General features: G+C 42.1%; 1 protein-coding gene across 1 annotated transcript in view; it reads right to left on the bottom strand.

Moving 5' to 3' along the window:
* LOC132022318 (uncharacterized) overlaps positions 1-10,420 on the bottom strand; it is an 83,355-nt gene extending 72,935 nt beyond the window's left edge. The window contains exons 1-4 of the mRNA XM_059407624.1: positions 10,327-10,420; positions 7,517-7,663; positions 5,802-5,875; positions 4,836-4,924 (exon numbers count right to left, since the gene is read on the bottom strand). Coding sequence (XP_059263607.1) covers positions 4,836-4,924; positions 5,802-5,875; positions 7,517-7,663; positions 10,327-10,420 — 404 coding nt within the window. The remainder of the gene's footprint in view (positions 1-4,835; positions 4,925-5,801; positions 5,876-7,516; positions 7,664-10,326) is intronic.
* Positions 10,421-18,459: the final 8,039 nt, after the last annotated feature.

Here is an 18,459-nt window from a genome sequence, read left to right as displayed (position 1 = left end):
CACCACTACAACAGCAAACCAAGATTTATTCCAACTTAGGAATGTGATTTTTTTTTTTTAAATTTCATTATGGTATGTTATGGTATGGTATGTCACCATACGGTACATCATTGGTTTTTGATGTTGTGTTCCAGGATTCATTATTTGCGTCTAACACCCAGTGCTCATTGCAACGTGTCCTCCTTAATACCCATCACCGAGAGAAATGTGACATTTTAACAATCTGATGTTTCCTGATCAGCACTAGGGAGAGAATCTGCTTGGTAAAAATCCCCACTATTCTCTTTGACCCCAAACTAGAAGGTGTGACCTTTCTTTTTTCTTTTGCTAACAACTTCTTGCCCTTCCCTCCTTCCTATAAAAATCTTCCATTTTGTACAACTCTTAAGAGCATCTCTCCATAGTACTTGCTAGATAGGATGTTGCCAGATAACATAACTTAAATAAAGTCAATTAGATCTTGACGTTTACTTGGGTGAATTTTTGTTTTTTAACATTGTACGTATATACCTATGACCATTTAGTTTATAAATTAGGCACAGTAAGATTAACAACTAAAATAGAACAGTTATAAGAATAGACTGGGAGGTGCCTGGGTGGCTCAGTTGGTTGGGCCACTGCCTTCAGCCTAAGTCGTGATCCCGGAGTCCTGGCATCGAGTCCCGCATCGGGCTCCCAGTTCTGTGGGGAGTCTGCTTCTCCCTCTGACCTTCTGCCCTCTCATCTCTCTCTCACTCTCTCTCTCAAATAAATAAATAAAAGCTTTAAAAAAAAAAAAGGAAAGAAAGAATGGACTGGGACAAGTGACCCTGTGAATGTGGTCTCTCAAAATCTTATTGCACTGTACTCACTCTGTGTGAGGATGTATGATGATAAAACATCTACATGAGGTGGTGAATGACATAGGCATTGTGATGAAGCGTTAGGCTACTATGGACTTTCTGATGATTTTTCAGGAGTGCTTCCAGACCACAGGTAACTGAAACTAAAGAAAATGAAACCCCACATTAGGGTTGGAGGAGATACGATAGTTGCACCTGTGACTTCCTGAGTGTTGTGCTTTTACACACCGTGGGATCATGAGCCCCAATAAAGTCCTGACTGTAAGTAAAAAAGGGGGGGAGGGTAGAAAGTGCTGTGGTCAGATCCCCAAACAGCAAAATTCCTGCCACAGTATCAAGCCTTTTTCTCTTGCCTGGTTTGAAACCATTTCATAGTCTAAAAACAAACATGAAAACTAAAAACAGTAGCAAAAACAACAACACTTCCTAACGGGCATTAGTGCTATCATCCTATTGCCAAGGTTATACTGCCCAACCCATTCTCTATGTCCAGGACAAATTATAGCTCTGAGTACACCATTCTATCCAGGTGAGCTCTAGATTTATAATCCTACCAAAAACTACAGAGTTTCTAGGACACTGGACAGATTCAAGATGGATTCCAATCCTGGAATGACTATAGAATCAAAATCTCAGAAGCCTGTCCAAGCCCTACTCCCAGCTTTTTTTTTTTTTTTTAAGATTTTATTTTAGAGAGAACATGCATAAGCAGGGGGAGGTACAGAGGCAGAGAATCTTAAGCCAACTCTCTGCTGTGCACAGAGCCCAATGCAGGGCTCGATCCCAACACCCTGAGATCATGACTTGAACTGAACTCAAGAGTCTGATACTTAATGGACATGAGCCACCCAGGAGCCATCCCCCATCCTAATTTCTCACCTATTGCAGTACGCATAAGAAATCTCTGCAGAGGGGTGCCTGGGTGGCTCAGTGGGTTAAGCCTCTGCCTTTGGCTCAGTTCATGATCACAGGGTCCTGGGATCGAGCCCCACATTGGGCTCTCTGCTCAGCAGGGAGCCTGCTTCTCCCCCTCTCTCTGCCTGCTTCTCTGCCTACTTATGATCTTTCTCTGTCAAATAAATAAATAAATAAATAAAATATATATGTGTATATATATATATATATATATTTTTTTTTTTTTTTTTTTAAAGAAATCTCTGCAGAGCATGTTGGGCTAAGTAAAGAGCTGCTTACAGCTGACACATGGGCTTGGACATACTGAAAGTTATGGGAAACTGCTCTAAATAGGAACAAAAACCCAACCAACAAAATCTATGGTAATAACTTAGAGCTTACAATTTTCCTAGTTCCTGTGGGAACTTTCACATTAGCATCCAGTCCTCCTGATGACTACCTGAAGTAGGTAGCAGTCCCATTTTGCAGATGAGGATCCTGAAGCTAAGTACATTCATTCATCCAGCTGTCAAGTAGCAGATCTACTGCTCTAAGCCAGGTCTTCTGATTACACTTAGGACATCAATTGTATTTTAACAATCTTCTGATCTTGATGCATATCCAAGTTTGGGAACAGAATCCAAAAGGTGGTGGGATGGAATCTGTTTCTGATAAGCCACCAAGTGCAGCTGGTTTGGGGGCCCACATTCAGGAATGAGTGCTGAGTAGACCACCACTGAAAGACCACCGCTACCCAGAGAGCTCAAGTGTGGCCAAGTGTTCACATGGCCCACTAATTACCCACAGACTTAGCCCGAACTTCAACCAGGCTTCTCTCCTTCCCACAGGGCCCTGAACTTGGACTCATTCCAAGCCTGAGCAAGCACTAACATGCAGAACATGGAGCTCTTAACAGCTCACCCCTGGGGATAGACCAACCACACTAAGAATGTTCCGGTCAAACCGCCCCATCCTGTCACCTTTCCACCCTAATTGCTTGCCCAATCTCCCCACAGAAGTTCCTCTTACTCCTGCTTCCCCTCCCTGTGAAAGAAAAGCCTTTTCCCTTGCTCAGTTTTGAGACTCTTGTAGATCCTAAAGTCTGAGTGTGCCTCTTACTACAATGGTCTCTGAATCAAGTTTCCCCTTACCTAAGCTCAGGTTTGTTTTCATTTGAAAAATGCCTGAGTCTCAAGCTTCAGAGAATCTGGGGCCACTATTTTGGGTTCTTTTGTGTATGCAGGACTCTGGCCGGAGGGCTGACCCCATCACGGACAGCCGTGGACCGCCAGCTCAGGCTGACAGGTGTTTGCATTTCGCCGCAGACCTTTCTGACCTCAGCTTCAGGACTCCATTTCTGGCATTTGAACATCAGACCTATAGGGATCCTGAGGTGAAAGCCTTTCTATTTCTGCAGTTAAATCCTCAAAAAGGAGAAAGGTAAAAGTCTCTGCCGTGACCAATTTCTCTCCAGAGATGCACCCAGCATGCATACTGTGCAGAGATGTCAAGGCCCCATCTGTCAAAGTGATCTTGACCAGCGACTATTCCCCAACCCCCAACAAACTGCTTCCTTTGGTTGTTGTGACTCCTCAAGGTTGAGACACTTTCCTAAAGTATGACGAAGCAGAATCTCAGACCTAGGCTGAGCGCCACCCCTCTGTCGCCCCGCTCAACATTGGCCATGGCTTAGCGGAACTCTTGCCAGGAAATCACCCAGGCTCTTAAGATGCAGAGGAGAGTGCCAAAGAGTGAAATTAAAAGAACCGTTTTCTAGATGTAAAATCCCTTCCCATCAGAATTAGAAAGCGTTAGGCTGTTTCTCGCCTATTGCTAAAAATGAGTTCATTTGATGGTTGTTTCTATAATTATACAATTATGCCCTATTACACAATTCTGTGATGTTGCCAACTTTGTCTTTCAAGAAAAAGAAAAACAAGTTCTTAGTCATAAATTTAAGAAAAGACTGTCACAGGAAATGCCGTCTGTAATGCTACCAGCACAGCTCTGAGGAAACCATGGTAGGTAACGCCTTTCTTACACCCCTAGGAGACTTTAAAAAAAAAAAAAAGTGACCAAGAGGTTAATAAGCAGCACATGCTGGGAGAAAAACCCTGAAGTGGAGACACCTGGGTTTAAATCACAGCTCACTACCCAACGCAAGTCACACAACTTCAATTTGATTACTCGATCTGTAGACATAGGCACAAATAACACAACCTAGCCTACCTCGTTGGAAAGGGGAGAGCAAGGCAATTTGAAAGCATTTTAGAACAGTCAAGTGTTTTAGAAAAGCAAAGCTACAAATATGAGTGCCATCATCATGGCCTTCCGGTCACTGGAGCTCGACTGCTATGTGTCCTTTATTTTATGATCTCCAAACAACAAACAACTCTCCCCTTTGGAACACATTCCGAAGTGTTCACAAAGGCTTTTGTCAAAAAGTCATTTATACTGATCAGCCTTGTTACGTTAACAAAATTCACGATGCATGCAAATCTTTCTGGATAAGTCTTAAATCATATACCATGAACTTTGTAAAATAGCACTCCACTGTGCTTACAAGGCCTCATTTGAACTCTTTTAGGGATTAAGCAATTTATGTAACTCAGTAAATCTGTCAGTATACGTAAAGGCTCAGGTTTTTCTCCTTTTTAATGGACTGAAAACTTTGTAATGTTTTTCCAAACAAGTCTTATAATGTCTCAAATATAGTCCTGTTCTCATAATGCAGCTGCCACAAAGATTTCTTATACTATCCCTGTTGTAGAGAAGAAAACCAAGGCACAAACAAGTAAGTCAAAAGGAGTTTTAAGGGGCCTCTGGGTGTCTCAGCAGGTTAAAACCTCTGCCTTCGGCTCAGGTTATGATCCCAGGGCCCTGATATTGAGCCCCACATCAGGCTCTCTGCTCAGCAGGAAGTCGGCTTCCCTTCCCCTCTCTGCCTGCCTCTCTGCCTACTTGTGATCTCTGTCAAATAAGTAAATAAAATCTTTAGGGGGGGAAAAAAAAAGGAGCTTTCAAAGGTCTATTTTGTTTCTCTAGTCTTGAGTGTGGAAAAGAAGTTGAAAATGAAGTCTCTCCCTTATGTGACTTTACCTTGAATGGCGAAGGGGTCCCGGCAGCCCAGAGGGGTAAGAGAAGATCCTGTGGAAGGGTGGAATTCTGAACCAAGACTTCAAACACAGCTGTCACCACAAAAATTCAAAACCAGCTCAAGAGCATACCTGGGCCTATTCTCCACTGAAGCACTCTCCTCTTCAGTCGTGCTCAAAATGCTGCCTTGGGGTCAGCAGCAGAAAGAGTAGCCTCTTGTTAGAAGTCCACAGCCTCAGGCCCCACTGGAGACCCACTAAATAAGAAACTCTGGGTGCAGGGCCAGTCTGCTTCCACATTCCCTCCTGATGATCCTAAGGCTCACCTCTGAGCACCTCTGCTTACCTCATGATATAGTACAAGTTTGAGGAGGCTGTTCCCAGGGCCTGAAGTGATCCTAGGTTCAGGGCAAACTCCCTGTATCTGCCATCTTGTAGGATTTTTATTAAAAGAAAAAAAATTGAAGTCATGAGTTTTGTTTTAAAACAAACTAACCAAAGCACTACAGAAGAGAGGACACCTGTGATCCCACATCCCAGAATGAACCAGTCGGGGCCACTGCATTGCACAACTCCGGGGCCGTGTTTCATACAGAATGCAATGCACGTTATCTAACACAGGAGTCTGGACCATGATTCATATTTTTGTGAATATCCTTCAACACCTCCTCCATGGTTTGATAACTTGCTTACTGACAATTTAGAACCCTTATCAGTATTATAATAAACAACTTAGAGCTGTTTCTTTGTGGCTTATCCCCTTATAGCTTATGCAGAGAATAAAGTTTTCTCTTTATAGTTTTGCAATTCTGTTCTTCCTGGTAGCAAGCATTAATTTCCATTATCTTGAGATCTCTCTGACTTAGGCTTGCTCAAATACATTAGGCTTTGTATTTACTAATCACCAAAGCATCTAGCTCAATGAAGAACTGGTAAGAAAACAGGTGGTTGCCCCATTTTTTATTCCTACCAATGGTGCACAGGGTCGCAATTTCTCTACTTCCTCATCAGTCTTTGTCATTGGACATCCCCACTTCTGGCGATCTACCGAAAATTACTGAAAGCAGGAGCTCAAAGCGATATTTGCACACCCATGTTTACAGCACTGTTCCCAACAGCCCCGAGGTAGAAGCAACCCAAATGTCCGTTAACAGATGAATGGATAAACAGAATATGGTATACGCATAAAATCGACTACTCAGATTTGAGAAGGAAAAAGAAAACCCCGCCACAGCAGACGCCTTGAGGACATCATGTTCAGGGAAATAAGCCAGGCACCAAAAAGACAAATTCAGCACTCCACATGTGAGGTATCTCAAGGAGTCAAATTCACAGAAACAAAGTTGGATGATGACTGTCAGGGGCTGGCGGGAGGAGGGGAATGAGGGGAGATGTTTAATGGATAAGAACTTCAGGTTTTCAAGATGAAAAGGTTCTGGAGATCTGTTTCACAACAATGTGAATACACTTAATACTACTCAACCGTACACTTAAAAATGGTGAAGATGATAAAGTTCTAAGTTACATGTTTTTACCACAAGAAAAAAAGCACACTCAGCTTCATGCCTAAATATAACCTGCGAGATGTGGATGTTTGGTTTATTTACGAAACATGTATCTAAAAGGGTCAAACCCATACAAGCAGAGAGTAGAATGCCAGATGCCAGGGGCTCAGGGAAGGAGAAAGGGGAAGTTGCAGCTCAACAGGTATAAAGTTTCAGTTATGCGAGATGAATAGGTTCTAAAGATCTGCTGTTCAACATGGTGCCTGTAGTCAATGCCGTATTGTGCCCATAAAAAGTTGCTAAGTGAGTAGATGCTGTGTTAAGAATTCTTACTATTGGGGCGCCCAGGTAGCTCAGTCAGTTAAGTGTCCAGCTTTTGATTTGGGCTCAGGTCATGATCTCAGAGTTGTGAGGTCAAGCCCAATGTTGGGCTCTGCTCTGGGCATGGAGCTTGCTTAAGATTCTCTCTCCCTCTCCCTTTGCTTCTCCCTGCCCTCCCTTTCTTAAATAAGAATTCTTTCAATAAAAAATAGAAGTAAATACCAATGTTCAACCTCACTGGTAATCAAAGCCATGCGAATTAATGGAAAAAAGAAGAGAAGGCGGAAATGGAGATCCTAACGCCAAGATGAAGTTCTATTTGATAGTGATTACCCACATGCCTCCTAAGATCAGTACTGCTTTCCCACAGCTTTGAAGGAAGCTAATTAGCCAAATTGAGTCTTGTCAGCTGAATCACAGAGGAGACCTTTCCCGCATACTCCAGATGCTCTTTGGTCACTGAAGTTCAGTTACTTTTCAGTATCTGGAATTCTTCACTGGCCTGTTTTCCCCTTCGACCTGTGACTAAATGGACTTTTAATCAATTTGCATCATGTAGAAGCAAGCTGCTCTGGGATGGATGGTGTCCCTGTGCTCTAGGCGCTGGTCAAGGTACACTCTGGTCCCTCCAAGGAGCCAGCTCATAACAGAAGGCATGACAGGCACTTAATAACCCTGGAGCACTGGGATTGCAAGCTCCGGGCCTGCGTGAGGCCGGAAGGAGAGATCTGAACGTCAGTACAGGAGAGCCAGGCCCCTCCTGGAGCCCTGCAGCGTCTGGCTGAAAGCTGCAGAGACCGCTCCAACTCACCAGCTGGGGGGAGGAAATGAATCACACAATAACACCGAATGTGCTCACCTCTCCGGCAGCTGCACATCCACGTGCGGGCTGGTTCCTGATCTCCAGTATGTCCGAGTGGTGCCATGAACCAGGTTGTAGGGCTGGAGGAAATGCGGTTTTCTCCTTCTTCCGGATTATCCCTCGGTCTGCTGGGTTCAAACGACCCTTATATAAAGAGGGAAGCAACACAGTCCATGCGCAAAGATAGTGTAGAACCTCATGTAATCACCAAGACCTTGGCTTCTCCTTCTCCCCTGATTGCTCAGCTCAGTGTCTTCACCTGTAAGCTGGGGAGAGCAACAGCTGTCCTCCTCTCTCACATGGGGGCTACTTGGCTGGGCCAGCAATTCCTACCACTTATGAGCTTCTCCTGTGCTCCATACCATCTTCCGTCTTCAGGGGCAAGCCCCGAGGTAACATGGGGTTAGTTCATCATGTCAGGATTTAGAAACACATGGTTCTTGTTTTGCCCAGTTGAAACGGTCTCTTCCTGGCCCCCCTTCCTTCTCCACCTGTTTGAATGGTATTTACTCTTTGTCATTCTTCCAAATAAATATCAAGCCCCTAGCCCCCATCCCCAAGTTCTGGCCATCCAGGCCACATGGGCTGATGGGTTACTGAAGGATTCCAGACACTGGAAGGTAGCTGAACTTCAACTTCATTTACTTCAACCATCTATTTCTGGCCATCCCATCTGCAATGGGTTCTCTCCTCCTGGTTCTCCTTCAGCACTTGTCCCTCCCACTCCTTAAGGGCTTATTTGCTGTGTTATCCTCCAATTTTTTTAAATATACATCTCATCTCTACCACTAAATTATAAACTCCTTAATGTCAGAGATTAGGAAGTATACTCCTGCATGTGCCCTACAATGCCTCCCATCATCGAATTTACCCTAAGAAAAGTATCACTGACACTTAGATTGATTAGTGGTAATCAATATGTCCACAACAATAACCACTCCAAAAATTTCTTTTCACCCCATAGAGCCTTAGAGGGCAGTGACAATTTGTCCTTCCCTCACTTATCACTGTTATCTGCTTCTTAATTCTCTATATTCTAGGATCCAATCCTCTGGAAAAGTCTGTTCTCTAGTCCTCCCAAAACTCTAGATACTGCTGGACTGCGGAGGGCGGAGTGGGCTTGTTGCTAAAAATATCCTGTAGGATAGAACTTGTTTGGCAAAATTCCACATTGTCTTCAATTTCCTCAGAAACAATCGTTCTTGGGTTACCTGGGTGGGTGGCTCAGTCAGTTAAGCATCTGCCTTCGGATCAGGTCATGGTCCCAGAGTCCTGGGATCGAGACCCTCATTGGGCTTCCTGCTCAACAGAGAGTCTACTTCTCCTCTCTCTCTGCCGGCCGCAGAGCCTACTTGTGCGCTCGCTCTTTCTCTCTCTTTCTCTCTCTCGGAAATAAATAAATACAATGTTTTTTTAAAAAAAGAAATAATCATTCTCAAAAAATTTCAAAATCAACAAAGCCCTGTCTTCTAGGGAATTCTGAACAGAAATGAGTGAAGATGGTGGAACTGTAGAAAAATCGGCAATCATTGACCAGGAAAAAGGTCCCTTGTTGGTGGAGAGGCCACTGATGTAAATGACTTCCAGGTTCAGTGGCCAGCAGGAGATGGCAGCTCGGTCCAGATGGGTTGGGCTTCACGGGCCACTCCTTACCAATGCTTGACATTTATTTTAAAACAGACAAAGCCTTTTGTTCTTCATCAGAGATCTTATGTAAAATGCAAATACCCACAGTGTTTAAGTTAACATTATGATGCAAGTGGTCTATGTCTAATCCTTTTCTTATTGCAGGCTTTGATAGAACAATACATGGAGACTCACCTAAGGAGAAAAAGAATAGAAAAGGAGAAGAAGTCTCCCTTTGGGGCCAACAGTGGATTTTATCCCATTTTTTAGCCCTGATATCATCTACTCTAGATTAATAATAAATTAACGGAATAAGAAAATAGCCCTTTATTCTTATAGAGTGGGAGGAGGTCTACAAAATACCTTCATCTCCATTGCCTAATTTGTTTCGAATAATCCTGTGTGCAGAGTTCCCACGTGGGTGCCAAGCTGTCCAAATCTGAGGGCTCTGCACCTGACCCGTGACCATAATCCCATCTCATTTCCATCCACCCAAACCTCTCTAGAACACCCACCAAGTGGGGTTCTGGGCTGGGCACCACAGCAAACAGTGATGTCCCAGACTCAAACTGCTCTAGGAGAACAGCTATGTGGACAACGAACTCTAGATCAAGGTGGGGAATAAGGACTGCCTCTTGGTAAAGGGAAAAGAAGTAATCACAGAATGACTGTGTTGCAGTCTTCCCTCAAAATTTTGGACACTTGGGTCCCCTTGTTTTCTGACACTTAGTGTAGCCAAGAAGTCAGAGACCCATGCTGATTCCTTTTGTTTTATGCAATCTCTCCTTTTAAGTGTTGCACATAGGCAAGCTTTATTCCTGTAGCTTTGCAATTCAAAATTTGACCCTGAGGTCACTTTTCAGTGATTTTGCTGACAATATACAGGGTTTTCTATCAGCCTATCCAAATTTTTTTCAGCTCAAGAAAGTTTTCTTTAAGCTTAAATATATTGTTAGTTATTGCTTCTCTTTGGAATGTTCTGGTACATCCTCAAGCACATATAAAATGATTAAGTTGGCTCTCTATTCTCCACTATATCAATATATATGTATGTGTTTATGTGTGTGTGTGTGTGTGTATCTGTACATCTACATATATCTGAGCATACACATATGTATGTGTATATATATGTGCAAGTATATATACCATCTAATATACATATGTATAGAATTTAATCTTACCTGTCATCTTATTATCTCTTTGTCCTTTTCCTTTGGATTCTGAGAAAGCTGTTCTGCCTTCTACATCACTGATTTGATGTTCAGTAATGTCCATTCTTCTCATTAAAATTGACTCTAATGAGAATTTAAATTCTACTTCACTTTTAATTTTTTTAATCTTTTCTTATTACATCAGTGGTCCTGATTATATTTCTGGTAATTTTTTCTTTATAGTTTTCTGCTTTTGCTTCATAGCTATCATGTCTTCTTGCTTTTTACTGAGGCAGCTAAATAGTTATCAAATTTTCCTTTGTGGTCCCTACAGTAAATAATTTTAATAAGTCTGTTCTACCTCTGAATTTTCAGGATGACATAGCTCCTCACTTTTTTTGCAGAAAGTTGTATCCCATAGGAAATGCATCTCGTGCAGTTCTTTTAAATTTTATTTTTATTAAAACTCAAATGAGGGCCTATCTATCCAGGCCTGCATTTGCCAAGAGACAGGAGTTCGAGTTGTCGTTGGCCCAACTCTCTGTTCCATTCAGACCTTATTTAAAATCACTTCTTGGGACACCTGGGTGGTACAGTCTGTTAAGCGTCTGCCTTGGACTCAGGTCATGATCCCAGGATCCTGGGATCAAGGCCGGACTCAGGCACCCTGCTCAGTGGGGAGTCTGCTTCTCCCTCTCCCTTCCTCCCCCCTTCCCTGCTTGTGCTCTCTCGTGGACACGTGCACTCTCACGCGCTCTCTCTCTCTCAAATAAATAAAATCTTAAAAAGCAAAATAAAATAAAATCACTTCTCAAATCCATAGGTTGCTGTGCATAATTCAAACCAGTTTGCAGTCTTGAGTGAACTTTCTTCTAGAGGAGCTCTGCCAGGCTTCTGTAACATCGTCCCCAACTCTCACTGGCTACTTCTCTGGTGTACTGGCCAAATGGAGTAAATAAAAACCTCTCTGCATCTGTCTTCAGCCCATTACATGTGAGGTCAGTACCGATGAGGAGATCACGAACCCCACAAGTCTCCCCCCACGACCGCTTCCTGCCCACAGATCTCCCAGTCTTTGAGTGGATGTGTTACACCCACAGCAAGAAAGGAGACTATATTGTGACAACACTAATTTACTAGCCCACGAGCTTCGCAGTCGTGGAGACAGATGGACAGTTTTCTGGTTGGTACCAATCTCACATTTCACACATAGGTAGCCCAAGTGAAGTGGTCACAAAGGGTATTTTGTATTTACGTTTAGGAGGGTAGCCTTAGTTCATGTCTAAGCAAAGGCAGCTGCTGACTGTGTTTTGCAACTCAGTTCTTCATCCACGTGGTTTGTGAAAAGTTCTCCCAACTTCTGGCAATGGGTTAACTGTCAGTCATAGTCCCCTTATTTTTCAGCGTCTTCCAGAATACTTTACTCAGTGGCTGAGAAAGGTCATATAGGTACCATTTAAACCCCACTCAGGAAGCCCATGGTTCTTATAGAGCCTGCTACTCTTTAAGCATCAGGACTCAACTGTGACAATTATCTCCAAAGCTGAGGAGACAGCAGGACAGGGAATATGAGGGCTGGGAAAATTCCTTCCAATCCTCTCATCCTCTACTGGATCGGGAATCTAGAATGCAAGAATAGGGTAAGGACTTCAACTTTTCAGTGTTTATCATGTCTGCCCTTGAGAGAATGCTTCCGTGAGCACCAGACCTGAGTCCATGCGTGAAAACTTAGGGATAATGAATCCGAAAATAAAAACAGACCTAAATATGAAGGTTCAACAGGACTAAGATCTCTAGACTCAATGCCTGCCTCTATCCCCATGTGGCTGTTTAACTTTGGGAAAATTCCTTTACCTTGAGTGTTGGGGGCACTCATTCATTTAAAAAGTTGTTGCTCTAGGGGCGCCTGGGTGGTTCAGTGGGTTAAGCCGCTGCCTTCGGCTCAGGTCATGATCTCGGGGTCCTGGGATCGAGTCCCGCATTGGGCTCTCTGCTCAGCAGGGAGCCTGCTTCCTCCTCTCTCTCTGCCTGCCTCTCTGTCTACTTGTGATCTCTCTCTGTCAAATAAATAAATAAAATCTTTAAAAAAAAAAAAAAGTTGTTGCTCTAAATTAATGGTTCTCAACCAGGAGAGATGTTGATGATAGGACCAGACCACATGCGATGAGTGTGGAAACAGATAAAGGATTTCAAACCCCTAAACCTTTGCCCAAAGTGGCAGCCAAGTCTAAAATTCTATGATTTTATGAAAACTGAATTCAGCAAATGAGAAGTAGAGTTCTGGATGATATTTGATCCTACATCCCGAAGGCCTGTAACTTTCCTGAACTGCCAGGAAATGCTCTTGCCAAGATTTCTGGAATGGCTTATCCCAAGATTACTTTAGGGCTGGTATGTGCTTTCCAAAGTGGTAATGTTTGCTAGATTGCCAAACCAGTTGTGCTGGATTCAAACAATGACAAACAATAAATGTAAAACCCATTAAACCCAAACAAGCATAAAGTAGTTTAGGCCAATGTATATTACACACAATAGATAGTGTTACCTCATTTTTTTCTTTCCTTCCCATAGAGTGGGGTAAAGGAGAGAAAACCTACTGCTCTTGTAGTTCAACAAGGGGGAAATGGCACCTTCTTATGGTACCTTTGCTGTGTCGCCTACCTCTGTAAGTCACACACAGTGCCACCTCATAGGGTAGGGTACTCAGACGGATTATAATGTAGAAGGCATTAGGTTATATACCAGACATCCTAGACAACCATGCATAGCAACTCTTGTATGTACACCTGTGAACATATGTATGCACAAACCCAACAAAGACACATACACATATCCAAACACATAGACTCAACATATACACATACTTAGGCACACATACATGCAAGTATCTCCAACAAGTACACCCCTACATAAATACTAATGTGTGTGTGCAAATACAAGAACATACCTCATACAGCACATATACACCTAACATATAAACATTCATACATAAAGGTATACATGCACCCACACGGGTGCACATCTATGTATACATTGAAACATCTATGTTCACAATAAGCATGCATATGCACACACACTTTCATATTATAAGCACACATGTACAGACATATAGGCCAAGTTATGGATCTGCACATATGTTTACAGGCTGACTCCATGGAAGTAAATTATAATTCATCAATAAGAACATCAGTAACTTCATTAAGCACTCATTCTTTTTTTTTTAACTTTTTATTTTTTATTAACATAGCACAGCACTCAGCACATACCCTCCCCAATGTCCATAACCTAAACACCCTCTCCCTACCCCCCCGCCCCAGCAACCCTCAGTTTGCTTTGTGAGATTAAGAGTCTCTTACGGTTTGTCTCCCTCCCAATCCCATCTTGTTTCATTTTTTTCCTTCCGTCCTCCCCAAACCCCTCACGTTGCCTCTCAACTTCCTCGCATCAGGGAGATCATATGATAGTTGTCTTTCTCTGACTGACTTATTTCTGAGCACTCATTCTCTGGCAGGTACTTTTCTAAATGATCTGCGTGTACTAAATCATTTAAAACCAAAAAAAATTCAATGAGGTAGGTCCTATTTTTAATCCCCATTTTACTGATGAACAAACTGCAGCAAAGGAAGATTCGTTACTGAACCTGGGCCCGCAGCCACAGAGCAAATACGGATTGGAGTGCTGACACGAATAGGGTCCCTACTCTCACAGCTCTCTGAAAACCCGTGTATTATATATATATAACGTATTAGGGAGCATTTCTGTGTGTGAGAATACTGCTATCTTAGTAAGAAAATGGTTTGTGACAACATCTGTGATACAATGAAGTCAGACAGCTATGTCCCCTCAACAGCCCTTTCAAAATGTTTTATTCCTTTCCTGATGCCTCTGCTAAGCATCCATGCACCCCCCTCCTACCATTCCTGCCTTTGCCCTCCTACACACACAAACACACACACACGCACACACGCACATTGCACTCACTCATTCTGGCAGTGTTTCATACCTTCACTTTATGCATCCACATACATTATGGATAGCTATTTGTAATTATATCCGATATGTACCGAGTGCCTGATGTATGGAAGATGCTTTTCATGTATTTTTGTATTATTTCATTCTCATAGCATGCCCCAAAGGACTTGGTATTGTTCTCATTGTATAAGAAGAGACTTCACCACAGAGAGAAGGAAATTCACTCAAAGGCCCACAACTAGAAAATGGCAGAGCAGTTGTGAAAACACGGTGTTCTGGCTCCAAATCTCCCCGTCTCTTCACAATATCACCCCGTTACCCTCTTTTCACCCCATAAAAGTTACTGCCACAAGATCCCAGCAATGGTGAAAGATAAAATCCGTTGAGCAAAAAGATTTAAAAATTTTTGAGAAACGACTGCTGAATTCAGTGGTAAATAATACAAGTCACTATGGCCATGTTTGGGAGAAGGAATTTTACCACAAGTGATAGGGTGCTTACAAAATTATATTGGAAGGTCTGAAGGAGCAGAGGCTAGGCCGGGCCTGGCCTCACTCTCGGCCTCACTGGGCCTCACTCCCAAAACACCACTGCCCAACGGCCCACATGTATAATGTCCACCTCCATCACAGACAGCAATCTGGAATTCAGAAGATGCTGTACCAGCTGTTGGCTCCCAGGTCACACCTGCCACTGGTGATCTGAGAATCAGGATGCCCCTCTGGAATGGCTGGCCCTGAAGCAGTGCATGGCTGCTGGCCTCCTAGGAGCAAAATAGACACCTCCTGCAACACCACCACTATCCCTTCTGAGCTGATGTCTGAATTTCAGTCTCCTTTGACAGCACCCAGTTGATGGAGCCCAAATCATATCCAAATCCCTACTGCAAGGAAGTCTGGGGAAGAAAGTATACAGTTTTCCAGTCTCTGCAGGACACAAGGCCCACAAGAAAAAGCAAAACAGATGTTGAGAGATCCAACCTACAGTTCCTACCTCATCATTTTTAGCAGAAGGGAGTCAATCTCTAAAGGAAGGGTTTCTGAAAATGTATTATAGTCAGTGAAGGGAGCCTCCCAGTCATCAGGCAAGGAGCCCTGTAAAGGAAAGAACCTCATTCTATCCATTGGTAAAACCAGCTTTGCCTCAGGAACTTTGAAATACTCCACCTGTGACGGATGGCCTTCAAAGACTGTTATCATTAAAGCTGTTGTGAGAGCCAGGGATTACAGGCCGTCCCATGCCCAGGCTCAAACTTGAAGTGCATCTTTCCTTCACTGAGAGAAAACAGATGGCTGCTAAATGCCCCTCAGCGGGCTGGAAGGGGTAAAGTCCTTCCTGAGGGCTCTCATTTACTGGACTCCCACCACTTGGCTCCAGCCCAACACTTGGCATTTCGATCTGCACACTAAGGACTTGGCAGGGAGAGAAGCCATCCCAATCCAAACCAGGCAAAATGAAACACTTCCCTCTCCCAGTTCTGAAGCAAAATAAATAAATAAATAAAATTTTTAAAAAATGTTATGCTCACTCCCTTCTTCCAAAACCACCTTTATTTTAATCAGTCTGTGTTTGCCTAACTTTGTGTCTGGTGGGCTACAAAGTAGATGTGACAAGTCAAAGCAACCAAACAGTTATTTGAGTGAAAGAGTGAACTTCAAAAAAAAAAAAAAAAAGGAAAGAAAATTTGTTTTTTAATACCTTCCGTGGATCAAACACTATTCTAGACCATCTACTATATATGGTACTTGATAAATCCTCACACAAACCTGCAAAATAATTATTACTCTCTCAATTTTCCAATGGGGAAACTGAGGCTCAGAAACAGAGCAGCTCGCTTCAAGTACACAACCACTATGCTGTGAAGCTGGAATTCAGACCTAATCCCTGATTTCACAGCCCTTGTGGCTCTCGTTACATGGGTATTTTTCCGCGCTTTTCAGCTACACCCACCCTAAAAACTCAGCCAAACATCCTTTCTATGGCTTACATTCCAAAAATAATGGCAGTCATTTCATTTTCCAAATATGACTTCATATTTCACTTTCAAATATAGAATTATTATGTGATCATATTAACTCTAATCCTCCAAACTACACACACATCCTACCTCTTCCAATGGTTTCAATGATACACCATTTCCTTCACTACTACTATTACACTGAAAAGGATGAAAGTAACATTGGGCAGCGAAAAATAATTGAAGGGGAAGTAGAGGCAATTTCTAAATGAAGAGCCATGACATGTAAACACAGTCACCTTAAAATAAGGTATTCTGAATTGAAATTTGGATTTCTTTCTTCCTTTATACATTTACAATATCCCATATACCTTGAAGAGTTGTGAAGATGAATTATAAATTATATGCTTTGCAAAATGCCTTATAAGTTGGAAGACAGTACAAAAGAAGATAAAGTGTTACTTTTGAATAATATTTGGGTTGTATTTGGGGATGATGAGACAGCTATCACTTAATTCATTCCTGTGACTTGAATAAACAAATATTCATATTAAAAAGCCACTGCTTTCTTCCTTAGATAGACCCGAGCATACTACTCTGAAAGAAATTTGTCTCCAAATTGTATGGACATAAATTTCTAGAAAATGGAGATTTTTGTGTTGTTTTGTTTTGTTTACACTGGCATCAGGAAGTGTTCCAGCCACAGTGTAAGAAAGAGCACACACTTTGGAGTCAGAAATCCTGGACCTGAATCCAGTTCCTCCACACACTTCTCCACACACTCCAGACTTCTTTTAAGAATTAGGTGAGACAAAGTCTATGAAACCTCTATACACACATAATAATGATTACATTACGCAGGTTGTAGAGGCTTCATGTGACTTGCTTCCCACAGCTTCTAACATGAAATATTAAGATGAAATTCTTGTATCTCTTTAGTTTCTACTTTGAACATTTACATCCCAATACAATTCATCCAGCCAAGACAAGATTTTCGTAATATTACAGGAAGCCCCGTTCAGCAGGAGCAGTACTGAGAGTTGATTCTCAGCAGCGCCACCTACTGGGTTAGGAAGCAAGTCACATGCAATCTCTACAACCTCCTCCTCTAGGATTTCTCCAAGTTTCTGAGACATTTAGGAAACTTAATAGTAACTTCTCAAATGTGCACTACGTGTTAAGGTATATTAAAGAAAGGAAGTTGATTTTATTCATCCATTTAATTTTTATTAAAAATGTAAAAAATAATGTATTATTCCTTTCAAAAATATTTTAAAAGAATACTTTTAAAGGGGTGCCCGGTGGCTCGGTGGGTTAAAGCCTCTACCTTCAGCTCAGGTCATAATCCAAGGGTCCTGGGATAGAGCCCCGCATGAGGCTCTCTGCTCAGCGGGGAGCCTGCTTCCTCCTCTCTCTCTCTCTGCCTGCCTCTCTGCCTGCTTGTGATCTCTGTCGAATAAATAAATAAAATCTTTAAAAAAAATACTTTTAACAGACCTTGTCCTCTTAGAATATGAGAAAAGCATGTTTCTAAAAATGTTTAAAATACCCTTTGTATATGTATATCTAGGACTGGTTGTGGGAAAGTTAATATTAATATTAATCATAAGCAAAATCTGTTAGTAAATATTGTCCCCCAAAATGGCAAAAATTATATCTTTAGTCACAGATTCCAAGTACCAAAGAACATGAAATATTTTTTTAGAAAGTGACAAAAAAAAATAAGGAAAATGCATATAATTTGAAGGGATGGATACTGGTGCAAAAAATATATATATGAATAGTCATGAAGTATCAAGGGTAAAAGCGCACACACGAACACACACACACACAAATTGCAAGTTTTGTGATGTACTTTTTCTGGGACTACAAATACAGTCGGGAGTTACCTTTATCTGTATTGAAGAGGCGGTAGAGTAAAGGAGCCTATCTCCCTGAGGGCCCTCATTCATTTGCCAATATCTTCCCCAGGCTAATTCTTCTCAATTAAAAAAAAGATTCATGACAGTCCCTGGAAAATTTACATGTAGTATCCCAGAGAGCAGATGCCCATCAAATTCCATTCCATAGCTAACACATGAATTCAGAGATTTGGTTACTAATAATTTTTAAGCCTGAACTAATTCAAACGCATGGGAAAGTAGAAAGAATAATGAACACACAAAAACCCACATGAGCACATGTTGACATTTTTCTAATGTGGTTCAAATATTACTTTGTCTCTATTTTGTTTT

Source organism: Mustela nigripes, chromosome 7 (assembly GCF_022355385.1).
Source record: "Mustela nigripes isolate SB6536 chromosome 7, MUSNIG.SB6536, whole genome shotgun sequence".
NCBI lineage: Eukaryota > Metazoa > Chordata > Mammalia > Carnivora > Mustelidae > Mustela > Mustela nigripes.
Note: the sequence above shows the minus strand (reverse complement) of the source record. Positions and strands in the feature narration are given on the sequence as shown.